The 14,871-nt window shown below is 35.7% G+C and overlaps 1 protein-coding gene across 1 annotated transcript in view; it reads left to right on the top strand.

Annotated features, from left to right (window-relative positions):
* MID1 (midline 1) overlaps nucleotides 1–14,871 on the top strand; it is a 153,699-nt gene that overhangs the window by 74,904 nt on the left and 63,924 nt on the right. The window contains exon 3 of the mRNA XM_080909663.1: nucleotides 8,961–9,056. Within this exon, the coding sequence (XP_080765789.1) occupies nucleotides 8,961–9,056 (96 nt within the window). The remainder of the gene's footprint in view (nucleotides 1–8,960; nucleotides 9,057–14,871) is intronic.

Here is a 14,871-nt window from a genome sequence, read left to right as displayed (position 1 = left end):
ACAGACAGATGGTCAGACAGATAGAACAGAGAAAGAGGAGACATAGAGGTAGATAGGCAGGCAGACACAGATGAAACAGACAGGTGTATGGATAGACAGACACTGAGGAGACAGGTGGTTAGTCAGTCAGACAGACATAAAATAGGCAGACAGACAGATGGACAGAGGAGAGAAACATACAGAGATAGACAGATAAAACAAATAGATGACAGGCCAACTGAGGAGACAGAGAGATGGTTAGTCAGACAGGCAGATGAAACAGAAAGACAAATGATGAGAAAAGACAGACAGACATATGAAACAGACAGATGGATAGACAAATACTGAAGAGACATATAGACAGACAGATGGACAGAAGAGACAGACAGATGGAACATGAGGTAGACAGGCAGGCAGGTCCTATATGCATACATACAGACAGATGAAGTAGGCAGACAGATAAATGGTCATACATACATACATACATACATATATACATACAGATGGATGGACAGAGGAGACAGTATTTCCTGAACCGTATGATTCTTAATTGACAAAGTAAGTTTTCTCTCATGAAAGGTTATTACAGCTTCCAGTGCAATGCTGAGACAAAAATCATCAGAAAAACTGCAAAATTGCAGTATTTATGCCAGAAAGACCTATGTCATGTAATCTTATAGAATGTTTCTTAATGTGTTCTGCTGACAATATAGTCATATTCTTGTTAACGTTTATCTTCAGGCACAAAGATTTTAATGTCAGCCATTGTATTTAAGTTAGAGATATTCAAAGTTTCTTTGTTAGAATAGCTCCAACCAGCAGCAATTCTAAGAACAGACACATGTAGGGCTGGAGATTTGTCTTGATGGTAGAACACTTGCCTGGCATGTACAAGGTACTATTTTCCATTTCTGGAACATGGGCAAAAGACATAAGTGCATTTGTTAGTGAGTTTCTCACCTCTTATGGAGGTACAAATGGAATAAGGAGTGGATAAAAAATAGCCACTCACATCTCTAATACCTGAAAATAACTCAGCATTGGATCTACTAAAATTATAACTGAATATAGCTGTACAATGATACTTGTTTATCTCAATTAAAATTTAAAAGTACATCTAAGACCATAAACAGTAGTTAAAGATTGTTCTCTGCATATTATTGACTACCAGGTTAGAAAAATAAACATTGAACTCCTAATGATAGAATTTATAAATATATAGAATTGATTTTGTGGTGTTAATATAGAAATTTCAAATAAAATCTGACAAGGTAAATACAGGATCATATATCGAAATTACTGAAATTGTAGTCCATGGAACTCTAGACTTGAATTTGTATGCAGATTGTGTTTTATTAGGTTTTAAAGTCCCCTGAGCAGCCTGCCTCGCCAGGGCATTTGGAAATAGTAACCATCATAACCAATTAAAAAGAGCATTAAAAATTAAACCAACACCAATCACATGTATTTGCAGTCTTTTGGGAGTCATGCCTGAAGATACCTTCAGAGTCTTTCAATGTAATTAAAACATCTTAAGAGTTCAGTTACATATAAAGAATTTATGCTTTTATGCAGGTGGCATGTGTTAATACAAGTGTGTTTTTATATTAAGGATTGTGATTAACCTTCCTTAGAAGAAAATATATGGGTTGTGCCACTCGACGTGTCTGTATCATGATGGCATTTGAGTGGTGGTATTAGGTGTCAGGTCTATGAACACAGTTCCTGATGTCGCTCCAAATGTTGTAGAATGAAACAAGCCAGATCTGTGTTTGCCTTGAAAGGTATCCAGACCTAATATTATACTTTAAAGAGATTCTGAAGTATTGACTCCAGAATAAGAGCAAACATTCTTTAAGACCTGGGAAAACCCAAAAGGAATTGCTGAAATCTCCTATTTCAGCCTTACACTTTCATAGCAGAGTTCAATGACATGTCATTAATTCACAGCAATTCAACTCTTAGGTATAGGTCTCCAAAGGTTGAAATCAGGAGCATTTGTCTGCTTACCCTGTTATTTGATTAGGTACGAGAACAAAGATCATCTGTTAAGTTGAGTGTACTGTTCTCTGTTGATGTCCACATCAATGCCCCAAGACTTAACATGCAAACTGGTATAAAAATCAGTTGTCTCAAATAGATTGTTAAATCTTCAACTCAAACAAACCTCATTAAATTGTACCATGTAATAGGTTAACTACAACTCCATGAAAATGAATTACAAATACATGTTGAAACTAAGATAATAGGAAGAAATAAATCACCTTTATACATAAAAAAAATGTATGCTGCAAACCTTCTACATTTTAATCATTCAGAATGTGGCCTGAACTAAACACTTTGGTTAATATAAGACTCACTTACATCATTACATTTATAGGCACCATCCTGAACTCTTCGTATTTCTCTGTGGTGGTAGTAATTTGAGGCTAGCAGTGGAATGCATGGAGTAGTAGTACACTCACCAAAACTTTATGGTATTGATCAGCTTGTTTAAACTATAATGAAATGCACCAAGCAGTTAATATTTTGCAAAAAGAAAAGCTTTAATGGTTTTCCTTTTTGTATTTTTCTTGTTAGACAGTAGCTTTCTATGTAGCCTGGTTTGGCATGAACTTAAAAACCTTCTCTTTGCTCTGTAGCTGGGAGTGAAGGAAAGGTTTGTTTAATTCATAATTCTCTGAATTCAAGGTCATGATACCTTGAATAAGTTTTACTGAAGACCTCATAGGAATGGTAGGAGGCAATGGTGGATTGTTTGTTGGAGTAAGAAATCACATCTTGACACAGGAGATGGGGTGAACTGGGGGAACTTCAACTCAGCCTTTTATATAACAGGCCTCTTGAGAAAGCCACCAATGAATCTCATGAAAATCACCTTCTAAGGGATGTTACCCAGTGATCTCTCTCAAGGTCTTAACTGTAAAGGCTTCTTTTACAACTTTCTAGTATCACCATGCTCAAGGCCACATCTTTAATTGCAAATGGATCCCTTATGGATCAGTCAACCCATATCCAAATCATAGCACTTTGCCTTCTCAACAATTATTGTTTTCAGGTTTTTTCTTCTCTTAGAATTAACAGCACTGTGAATAACTCCCAGAGGAACAGGTTATAAATTAACCCTAGGAACAACTTGCTTTGATTTATGATAGAATTGGAAGCAACTGTGTCAATGATTTTCTACACTAGATTTCAGAAAGGATGCCCAGTGAATATTCGGTTTTTCATGCTGAATGTTTCCTTGTGATTATTTGAAGATGTATGGTAGAGAAAGAATAAGCAGAGATGAGTACATGGGGAAGGGCACGTGCCTGTGCTCAGGCTGACAATCAAGCTAGGACCCACACAACACTCTCATAGATGGCAGAAGCATGCTATGAGATTTGTGGTAGTAAGAGAAATAGATACCTACTTAAGATTCTACAAAAACTTACATATTTAGATTAGAAAAAGATGGCTTCAAGTAATAATATGGCCTCAACTACTGACAATAATATTCACTGAGAATTAGTTCTCTCTCTCTCTCTCTCTCTCTCTCTCTCTCTCTCTCTCTCTCTCTCTCTCTCTCTCGGTGTGTGTGTGTGTGTGTGTGTGTAGCTAAGTAGTGATATTAATACAATATCATGAGACTATTGAAAAAATTGGACTCAGCATTTCTGGGAATTATACTGTAGGATAAGATATAGTCTTACAGCTACATGTTAGTAAACCAAAAATCTATTGAATAAATAGTTTGTGAAATGGAGAAAAAATATCTTTTAGTTTGATGATGGTGTGTTACAAAATTAAGCTTTCCTAATACTCATAAAAGTCTAAGTTGAACACAAGGTCTTTTTGCTGTATAACCAGGACTTCTAGAACACTTTGTGCCAGGCTTTCTCTTGTGGGGTCAGATCCATTTCTTCCTGTCTTTTTCTTTAGCAGGTTCCTGAAGAGAGTGAGGCACAGAGAGGGAAAGAACTTCTTGGAAGTCATAGAACTGGGATCTAATCTACATGCTAGGGTTTGTGAGCTTAATCATTATGTTTTTAGGAGTAAAATGTCTACAGGTCACACTGATGTTGAATTTCCCTCAGATTGTTTTGAGAGTTAAGCTAGCTAGCCAGCCAGAGGCAAAAAGTTCTTATTTCTATCTTGTCAACAAAGAATTCCTCTTGAGTCCCATGTACTTCAATCTGTATTCTTCCACAAAATGGTGGAGACAAGGGTTAGCATTAGGTTCGAGACAGAGAGAGAGAGAGAGAGAGAGAGAGAGAGAGAGAGAGAGAGAGAGAGAGAGAGAGAGAGAGAGAGAGAGAGAACATACAAGTAACCCAGAAAAAAATGGTGACAGGTGAAATCTTATTTATTAACTGTTTTATAAATGAAGTTTTATTAGGTCACAATAGAGTTCTATTCACTCATTTTTATATGCTCTCTCTGTGGCTGTTTTTATGATAAAACAATTACAGCACTGAGTCATTGTCCCAGGCAATGTAAAGTCAACACAAATTCCATGTGGCTCTTTACTGGAAAGCTTTTTTGAGAGCATAGTACTATACTGTCCATTATTATTAGTCACTAGCTTTATGTTGCTGTGGTGTCCTTGAAATATGACTAACATGTGAATCATTATTTCAAAGACTTAACAAAAAGAAGAAAAAATAGTATAAAACATTTCATCAATGCTTGCATATTGGTGATATTCTGAAACATTGTCTTTAAATTTAGTTTTAAAACCTTAACTACTAGAAATTTTAAAATGTGACTCAGATGTCGGTCCCAGTAGATTTTTATTAGTGTCACTCTAAAACGTGGAATTTGGAGGCTATGTAACCTTTAGAAACAGGAAAGCTTGATATTAGTCGAGGAAAAACCTTTCTACAATGAATTATCAACTCAACTATCCTCACCATTCCTCATCCAAAGGAATAAATAATACCCAAATGTATTAGGATGTCCATAGAAGCAGTTCTAGTTCAGATTCCCAGAAGCAGACTCTGAGATTTTGAACTGGGATATGATCCACAAAGCACAAGGAAGAGAGAGGATAGAGGACATGTTAGTGAGCATGTTACACTCCTAGTCAGTGAGTCCGTAGGGGAGATTGTATAAATTGAGATCTAGAGTGGCCCCATCCAGAAGATAAGGAAACTGTAACATTTGCCTAGTAAGTATTTTCTGGTAGAGAACTGATTCTAGGGGCATCAGTTTCTCTTGGGTTTCCCCAGAACCATAGTTATCTTTTCCTCAGGTCCATATAACTTTGCAACAAAAGATGACAGATACACACAGGAAAGAAAAAAATGCCATCTGCAAACTTGAACATAATGCCTGCTGGAGACATTATTATTACAGTAATGTTGTAAGAACAGGCTGAATGATTCTTTCCTTTAACCAACAACTGTAGTTTCCTGCTGTGTATATCCCTTTTCTCATATGACTTTTGTGATGTTATACATAGGTAGGTTGACCATTATCCTCATGTTACGTATTGGAAATTGAGCTAAAGACATATCTACTGATTTATTCATTTGGAATGATAGCTCATACCTTTTGTGATCATAAATGGTTACCTATACTTTGGTTTTCTCTAAAATTTAGCTTGACCAGAACATGGAATAAATATTGGTGGTTTCAAGGTGACAACAGAAAACTAAGACTGGCTTGTATATTCTCTAGACTGCCAAATATACATAAATAAGTAGTTATTATGTAGAGAAGTTTTGCTTTGTTTTGTTTAGAGTTGAGGTTTCATATACCTAAGGATGACCTTGAATTACTGATTCCTGTGCCTTCACCTCTCAAGTGCTGTACTTCCAAGACTCTTACATTGAAAAATGTTATATTCTACCCCCCCCCACACAAAATACAGTCAAAATTAGGAGGTTAAAGAGCTGCTCACCACCACACAGGATGTTATTGACAGAGATAAATTCCAAAAAAGAAAAAGAAAAAAAAAAAAAGAAAAAAGACCTCCAAGAAAGTCCCTGTAGTGGAGTCTTATGTAAAGACGGGTGTGTGTTACTATCCCATTGCCCATGTACTCTCAAAAGTATTGTCAACCTCTTTGGTACTACCTGAAATTTTTTTCCCAGCTGAATTTCCATTTGTTGTGTTTCTAACTACCTCAGTAATTCTTTGTGGACCTCACTTACACTTCTACTTTTTAAACTTTGAATAACCCCAAAGGACTTGGATTGGTCAAAGTGCTTAAACCACAGACTTTAGTTTTTGTATCTGCTGATTAGAAACAGATTTTATGCATGAGTTCTACTTAATAATAGGAGGGGGAAAAGCAGATGTTTGTAAAATCTAAATGTGTTGGATCACATTTGTTTGGTTTTCTTACAGACTAGTTTTAGAAAAGCCATACTTATGACAATTGAACTGCAAAAAGTTAGATGATGTATTTCCCTAGAAATTTCCTGCCATGAATGGTCAGCCAAGAAGAAAACTTAGAGGATTCACTAAGGTTACCACACTAAAAAAATGTTGACAAATTCATCTTACAATAGTCATATCTAAACCAAAGACACTGAATAATAGAATGTCTAATCTCAAGACTGAGTCTCTGATTCTAAAGTCACTGCAGGTTCCATTTATTTATTTCAAATAGTAGAAACACTCTGCGTATATGTGTGTGGGGATGTGTATGTGTAGGATTCATTTGAAAAAAAAAAAAACAGCTTCTATCTCGCTCTCTAAAATGTCTTCAAGTGATATACCCAAGCTTAACCATGAGTGGGTTAATATCAAGGTCCTGAGATGGAATTAGGGGAATGGTGAGGGGAGATGGATATTTGAGTGCTCCTAGGAACTGAGGATAAAGAACAGTGGGGATATAAGGAACACTCACAAGAGTATACGCTTCCTATGTGAAAAGCCAAGCCCCACACAGCTGAAAGCAATGATTCCTCCTAAACACACTTGGCTCACAAGACACCTCACACTTTCTCTGGAATTGAAGCCAGACATGGAAGTCACATGAAAGGAAGCAAGGCACCCAGCCAAAGCAGGATTTGTGCCTCACTTTAACAGAGGTGTCTTGTGAGAGTAGCCTCTATGGGAAAAGAACGAGTCCTAAACTTGGAGTATGCACCTCCCCTGGCTAGGCTACATTAATACCCAAATCACAACATGGAGAACAAAGTTCATAGCAGATGAACTGTCAGACAAAAATGACAAGACACAAGCTAAACTCAGATCCTTGGGAAATCCCAAGCAAACATCAGGAAATGTTGACCTTTTCTGTTCCAAAAGAGCTTAAGAGAAGTGTGCTTAGCTCTCAGAACTATGAGCGGAGTTGAATTTTTGGAAGAGGAACAGAAAACACTTTAACAAGAAAAGGTTACATGATGAAGAACCTCCTGGAAACAAAAAAAAGTGTTCATTATAAAAATCACTACACAAGCTTGGTATGGTGGGTCATACTTGTAGTTCAAGCATGTGAGATGCTAAGTAATGGGAAGGGTGTTTGAGGACAGCCTGGGCTACAAAGCAAGTCTGCATTTCCAACAAACAAATAAAAATCCTCAAATTTAAGCAATAAGATAAATACCTGATTAATTACTTGAATTCATTAAAAAACAGATTTCTACTTCTGGTACCCTTATATGAAACATAAGTTGAAAGTAATTCTCTCTCTCTTGATATACATTTCTAAGTGAAAAGTTTAGGAAAACAGGGTATTTTTTTTTCATAAATTCTAAGGTGAAATGGTTTTGTTGTTGCTTATTTTTCTTTGGTTTGATAGAGTTCAGTGCCTTGCTAAGCAAGTGCTCTACCACTGAGCCATAGCCACAAGAACTATGCCTTCTATACTAGATAACATTACAAATCCAAAGTCTATTATACCTTGTTCACAAAATTTCCCATTATCCCATGATTGTTCTGTGTTTCATTCCTTTCATTCCTCTTTGATCTTCTCATATCATCTCTGCTTATGGAAGATTCTTCTCAATGCTTTGGGTTTAGCTGTGTCTCATCTTCGAAGAACAAGACACTGTTGTGAAACAAAGGCTCTAGTTCTGTGCTTCTATCCTCAGCTGAAAGATTTCATCATCCTGTATACCTCTAGGTAGCATTTTCCCCATCTTTCATTTTTAGTACTCCTCTCCCCCAGTTATACAGCCATCTCCCTGTGAAAAGGAAATGGGGGTTTTTATTTTTATATCCCTAGCATCTCTCTCAGTATCTCACATTTACTAAACTCTAAATACATATTTGTGAATAATACGTATAATAAGTGAATGGACAGTTTAAATGGAGAACACATGGAACAAGGAGGAATGGAGAAATTTTAATGACTCTGACTCAGAGCACATGGCTATCATGGTTAAAAATGTGATCAAGTATTTTTTCCAGGAAACTTTAAATTTAATGCTCTGAAGGAATGGTCCTATATTAAGATGTATAATGATATGAATATAATGTTCAAGATCATTTGCACAAATAGAGAGAAAATAGAAACAAAGGATAACCTGTATTATGACTGGAAAGTATAATATATGTGTGTTCCATATGTGCAACAAGAACTCTTTATGAATTCCATAACTGGAAATATTTTTAACCATATCTACACAATTCAAAATTGATTTGAAAAGATTAACCTCATCCTAATTATAAATTGGTAAATCTCAAAACACTTCAATTAAACTATACATCATTATCATTTCGGACTCAGGCCAAGGTATAACTATGTACTTTCTCCTGAGTTCTGTGTCTTTCAAGAACTTATTACTAAATATCTAATTAAATGTGACTGAGGTAACTGAGTAAACATGAATAGAAAAATAAAATTTTAATATTTTTGGACGAATCTTTGAAATACAACTTTTGAAAATCTAGTTTAAACTAATTGGTACCTGAAAAAGAACTAATAGCATTAGTTAATTCTCTGAAAAAAATCTACCCTTTTCTAAATATTAATAAATTTTGTACATACTAAAGTAGAAAAGTATGCAGAATAACATTTCTCTCTTTCTTTTTTTAAACAGCAAAACTTGGAGAGCAATCTCACCAATCTTATTAAGAGAAACACAGAACTGGAGACCCTTTTGGCTAAACTCATCCAAACTTGTCAACATGTTGAAGTGAGTATCCAGTATGTCCCTGATATATTTCAGATGAAAAGAGCTATCTTGGAACTTTTTCTGTCCACTCAATTCTATATTTTAAAGGAAAAAAATCATTCTTGGGGCTAGAGTGATAGATCAACTCTTAAGAACATTTTGCAAACCAGGAATCTTATAATCTCTTGAAACTCCAGCTCCAGAGATCTGACACCCACTTCTGGCCTCCACAGGCACTCTCAAAATGCACACCCACACACACAAATACACACAAACACAAATAATAATAGAAAAGCAAATACTTTAGAAAGAAAAATCTTGATTAATACTAAATATTTGATAGAAGGCAAACATATACATCAAATGAAATTGAAAATAACTAGAAGTTTAGAGACTTCTACATCCAGGGTGCTGCATCCCTTTCCTATTTTAGCTTCCTCGGAACCTATTATTATATGCCATTACTAATACTGGAAATTTTAATCACCCCCACAACCTCCCCAAAAACACAATTTTGAAGGTGTTTTGTAAGTTTGCTAGGGCTTCCATAAAAGTAGGCACAAGTTGAGAGCCACTTAAGTTGTGAATATTTGTCTTGCTTTCTGTACCATCGCCGTGTCTCTTTTCTCCAAGCCAAAATATTTATCAGTAATCTTTCAATGAGATTTTAAGCAGTAATTGCATATTGGCTCCATCTTTCCCGATTAGAATGTGAAGTATTGAAAATAGGATCAAATGTAAATCATCATTGAATTTCAGACTCTGGTACATTTATTTTGAAATGGATGCTGAAGACCCATCTATCTGTATATTATGCATTATGTATCAGTTGGTTAAAAGATCCAGTAAAGTGAGAAAAGATTCTCAAGAAAATTATTCTGGACAGATAGGCATGATGCCTCTCTACTTAGCTAATTGAGCTTTGAATGTTTACAAGTACATCTTCCTTAATAATTATATTTAGAGAGACAATATGTTTATTATGTTTTCATACTTATCAAAGTGCATTTATATAGTTGTACATGTACATAGTCATACTTACATGTGTATATAGCAATAATAATCAAAGAATACAAGGCTATTAGCTTGAGAGCTGGCGGCCATGAAGTGACTCAATGGAACATACCTGGGAGGAGCTAGAGAAAAGAAAATTAGAGGAAAGTGGTGTAATTCTCATTCAGTTAAAATATATATTTAAAATATATGGATGAAAACCTAGCATCTTGAAATGTATTACTCACCATGTTTACTACACAGTCAGAAGTACTGTAATACTTCAGGGACACAGGAAAAATAAATATGTGGAAAGCCAATCAAAGAAAATTACTCTTGAGACAATATAGAACCTAGAATTATGGAAAGAATGATTAAACCTGAATATGTGAAAATTGATAATTTTTACAATTTTTTCACTATTCAGCAGCATTCAGTACATTTTAATACTATATATTTACTCATTACTACATACAAATATTTCCATCATTCTAAACACATTTATTAGTTTTAAAAAACATTATGCTAAGTAAAGTAATCCAAACATAAAAGGATAAAGTTTATATGAATTTAACTTATTTGAAGTACTTGGAATAAGAAAATTCAAGATTCAGCATAGAGGTTATCAGGGATTGGCATGCAGAAAAATAGAGAGATATTTAATGTGTTTATTTTTTAAGTATACAAATATATTGAACTAACTACTCTCTTTATCTTTTCTAATCAGTAAATATAACACATGGCCTTTGTGCTTAGAACTATGAAAGTAGATTCACAATATAGTAAAAAAAATCGTAACATATTGGGTGTCCACAGATTCAGATAATAGCACTATTAAAGAACAGCAGAGCTGCCAATCAGACACTGATCTCAGAGAATGTAGCTGTTTCAAGTTAATTAATTAATTTACTTAATAGTCTCTCTCTCCTACCTCCTAGTCCTCCCATCCACCTCCCTTTCCCCTCCAACTAATAAGACTAGGCACATCTTCTCCTACTGAGGCTAGATGAGGCTTTCCAGTTAGGAGAAAGGGTCCCAAAGACAGGCAACAGAGTCAGACATAGATCCTGCTCCAGCTCTTAGGAATCCCATATGAAGACCTACCTACACAACTGTTATACATGTGCAGAAGGCCTAGTTTGGTCCCATGCATTTTCTCTGGTTGGCAGTTCAGCCTTTGTGAGACCCTATAAGACCAAGTTATGTTGTCCTTGACACCCCTGTCCTGGCTCTTACAATGTTTCTCCCTCCCTCCCACAGATTCTCCAAGCTCTACCTAATGTTTGGCTGTGGGTCTATGCATCTGTTTTCATCAGTTGCTGAGTAAAGCCTCTCTGTTGACAGTTATACTAGGTTCCTGTCTGCAAGTCTAGCCAAATACCATTAACAGTGCCAGATGTGGAGTCCCTCTCATGGCAAGGGTCTCAGGCTGGACTCTTCTTATTAGTTGGCTGTTCCCTAGATTTCTGCTGTACATTTACCCCTGCATATTTTGTATGCAGGGAAAATTGTATGTAGAAATTTTGTGGCTGAGCTGATGTTCCAAACTCTCTATTGGAAGTCATGCCTGCTTACAAGAGATAGCCCATTCCGGATTCATATTCTGAATTGCTAGGAGTCTTACCTAGGATCAACCTCATAGATTGATGACAGTTTCCATTGACTTCCATTCCAGATTTTTTTTTTTTTTTAATTCAAAGCTATGTTTCCAAGTAGACCAGTGACGATGAATCTATAACTTTAAACCAATGATGGGATACAGGCAAACCATTAGGCTTTGTTTTCATTCATACTGGTACATGAAATATAAATTAGACATTTTCTATATTGTAGATTAGTGGATGTGTTACAGGGATGAAATGAACTTGGAAAATCTTTGGATATGATATGACATGATATGACATAACAGAAGTGGCACTGGACAAGACAAAAGAAGAAAATGATTCCAAGAGATGGTACAGAATCAGATGCCCACTGGATTGCACACTCAGGAATTCCATAAAAACATTAAATTGGACTCCATAGTATATATACATAAAGGACCTGATGCAGGCCCTGTGCATGCTGCTTCAGTCTCTGTGAGTTCCTATGAGCTTTGGTCATCCTGATTTCAATTAGTGGTTCTCATCCTATGGGTCAGGATCTCATTCAGGGGTCACATATTGAAATTTTGCATATTATATACTTACATTACAGTTTATAAGCATAGAAAATAACAGTTATGAAATAACAATGGAATATTTTTTTAAGGTTGAAGGCTCACCACATTAGGAACTGTACTAAAGGGTTGCAGTGTTAAGTAGGTTGATAACCACTGAGTTACAGGACCTCCTTTCCTTGGTGGTCTCCATGCCCTTTGGCTGGAAATACTTTTTCTGCTTCCTTTTCGGTAGGGGTACCCTGATCCCTAAGAATATGAATTTGATAGAGACATTCCATTTAAGGTTGGGTGTTTAAGGATTCTCCCTCTCTGTATAATGTCTGGCTGCACATCTCTATATTTTCCCCATCTGCTACAGGAAGAAACTTCTCTGATCATGGCTGAGCAAGGCTCTGGGTTATTAGTATTGCAGGACTGTTTTATTGCTACAGTTTTTTTTTCTTAGAATAGTAGTATTTGTTTTTTTTTTTCCTAAGTCCCCACACTATTTAGTCTCTGACTGGATTTTGGTTACACAAGTAATTGTTATATATGGATTTCCTCTCATAGAGAAGGCTTAAAGCAAATCAGATATTGATTGGTTACTCCCCCAACCTTGTGCCACCATTTCCCTATTATATCTTGTAATCAGGACACCATTGTAAATCAAAGGGTTCATGGTTGGGCTGGTTTTTTTTTTTTTTTGGTAGTATTCAAAGTATCTTACTGTTGCAAAGATGCTAGAACATAGGAGTGAAGGCTCACTCTCTCTGGGCATGAGTTCACCTTCTTCATATTCAATGAGTTGTGTTGGTGTTTTCTTCAGCAATGGAGCCTTGCTGTCAATTTGTGGAGAGCAGCCTGGATTGTTTGAGGATTCCCATCGGACCCCTTTAGACAAGAACTCAGTTGGATATAACCCTATTGGGGCAGTTGAAGCTTTATTTGATGAGAAGAGATGGCTAGTTGAGACTTTGCCTCCCCAATTTCTAAACAAATGAATGTAGATTGCCTTTATATGTGTATATTTTCTAGGGAGGTTCTAATGCTTATCTAGGTTCCATATTGTCCTTCATATATCCTTAATCTTAGCTGTCTCTCCCTATTTTTTCTTATTTGAAACCTAAGTAAGGAAAAAAGAAGTAGAGACCCAAGAAATGGCCCAGGCACTAAAGTGTTTAATTTACAAGCATATGGACCTGAGTTTGATCCCTAGAAACTAAGTTTATAAAACATATCACAAGTGAGGATGGTGCATGTTTGTAATTTGTAAGCCAAAATGATAGAGGCAGGTAGATCCTCACTGACCAGTCAGGCTAACATACTTGATAAGTTTGAGGTCACTGAGAGACTTTGACCCCAAAAGGAAAACAAACAAACAAACAAAAACACTGGATGGTGGAGATGGTGTTTGAGAAATGACAACAATGTTCTCCTTAGGCTTCCCTAGGCACATATGTCATTGAGTGCACATAGATGAACACACACACACAGAGAAAAGGGGGTACAATTTGCCTGAAAGCTTGTTAGGTTTAACAAGTAGTCTGGACTTGAAGTTGTCCTATAGATTTCCAAAGTACTGTCTTAAATTTATTTTTCCAGGGTTTGGGAGTATCATCTTATTTCAGTGGTGTTTATGACAGCATATTACCCACCTCAATAAAGCTAAGTTTTCAGATACTCTCAGCTTAAAACCTTCTCTATCATGTAAATATTTGAGGTTTAGTGTAAGACTTAAAATAGTTTGTGTTCATAACAGTTGTGTTTTTACTTCTAAGCCCCCCTCTTCGTGATTAGAAATGTAAAACTGGTTACCGAGAAGCAAGTTAGTTGGCAGATTTTTCAGGTTCTAAACTTGTTATGTGTTTAGGGCTAATGAGAGTGGCGTTTTTCCTAAACCATCTATTTTAACTGTTCATCATTTAAGTGCTGATGAGTATGTTATAATAGAGGAGGAAAAGTTAATAGAATAAAGCAAGATGAAAGTTGAAAGGCTTGACTCTTAAGTTCATGCCACAAACACCCTCCTTTTGGTACTGCATGAGGCTTCTGCCTGTCTTTTATGCTGTTAGAAGCAACTTATGATGTGAAAGCAACAGGAAGTTGAAGAACCTTAACCTTTCTGACCTACTGAAACTGAATTTGTTTTTATGTTGTCCAATAAATAATACAGGAATAATAGTGAAAATGCATAATGTTTCCATCATTTTAGAGCAAACTGAATATGTATTTTGTGAATAAAAAGACAAACAAAATGGGATGAACCGTGTGACATATTTTATTTTTATGATGTGATGGCACTTGATGTTTGGAGTAATAAAAAAAATGATTTCTCTTTAGTAAAAATAAAATCGCCTATGCTTTATCGTAAACCCTATATGGTTTATGTATTGGGTGATTATTTCATGCCACTTCACCAAGTTATTTCTTAACACATTAGTGTCTGCTTTGCATTATGGCTGCTAATAATTTCAGAACAAATGCCATGTTCCTAATGAAATTTTAGTATGACTTTTTGAATTTACAAAATGGTATTCATTGTAGTGTAATGTAAAATTACATCCTATCATGTTTAATAATTTTTAGATGGGAGATAACTTCAAGAAATTTACCACCAAACTATTTCTTTTTTATTTTAAATGTTTTATTGGATATATTTTCTTTACATTTCAAATGTCACCCCCTTTCCCAGTTTCTCCTCCA

The sequence above is a fragment of the Micromys minutus genome (assembly GCF_963924665.1).
Source record: "Micromys minutus genome assembly, chromosome: X".
Classification (NCBI taxonomy): Eukaryota; Metazoa; Chordata; class Mammalia; order Rodentia; family Muridae; genus Micromys; species Micromys minutus.
Note: the sequence above shows the minus strand (reverse complement) of the source record. Positions and strands in the feature narration are given on the sequence as shown.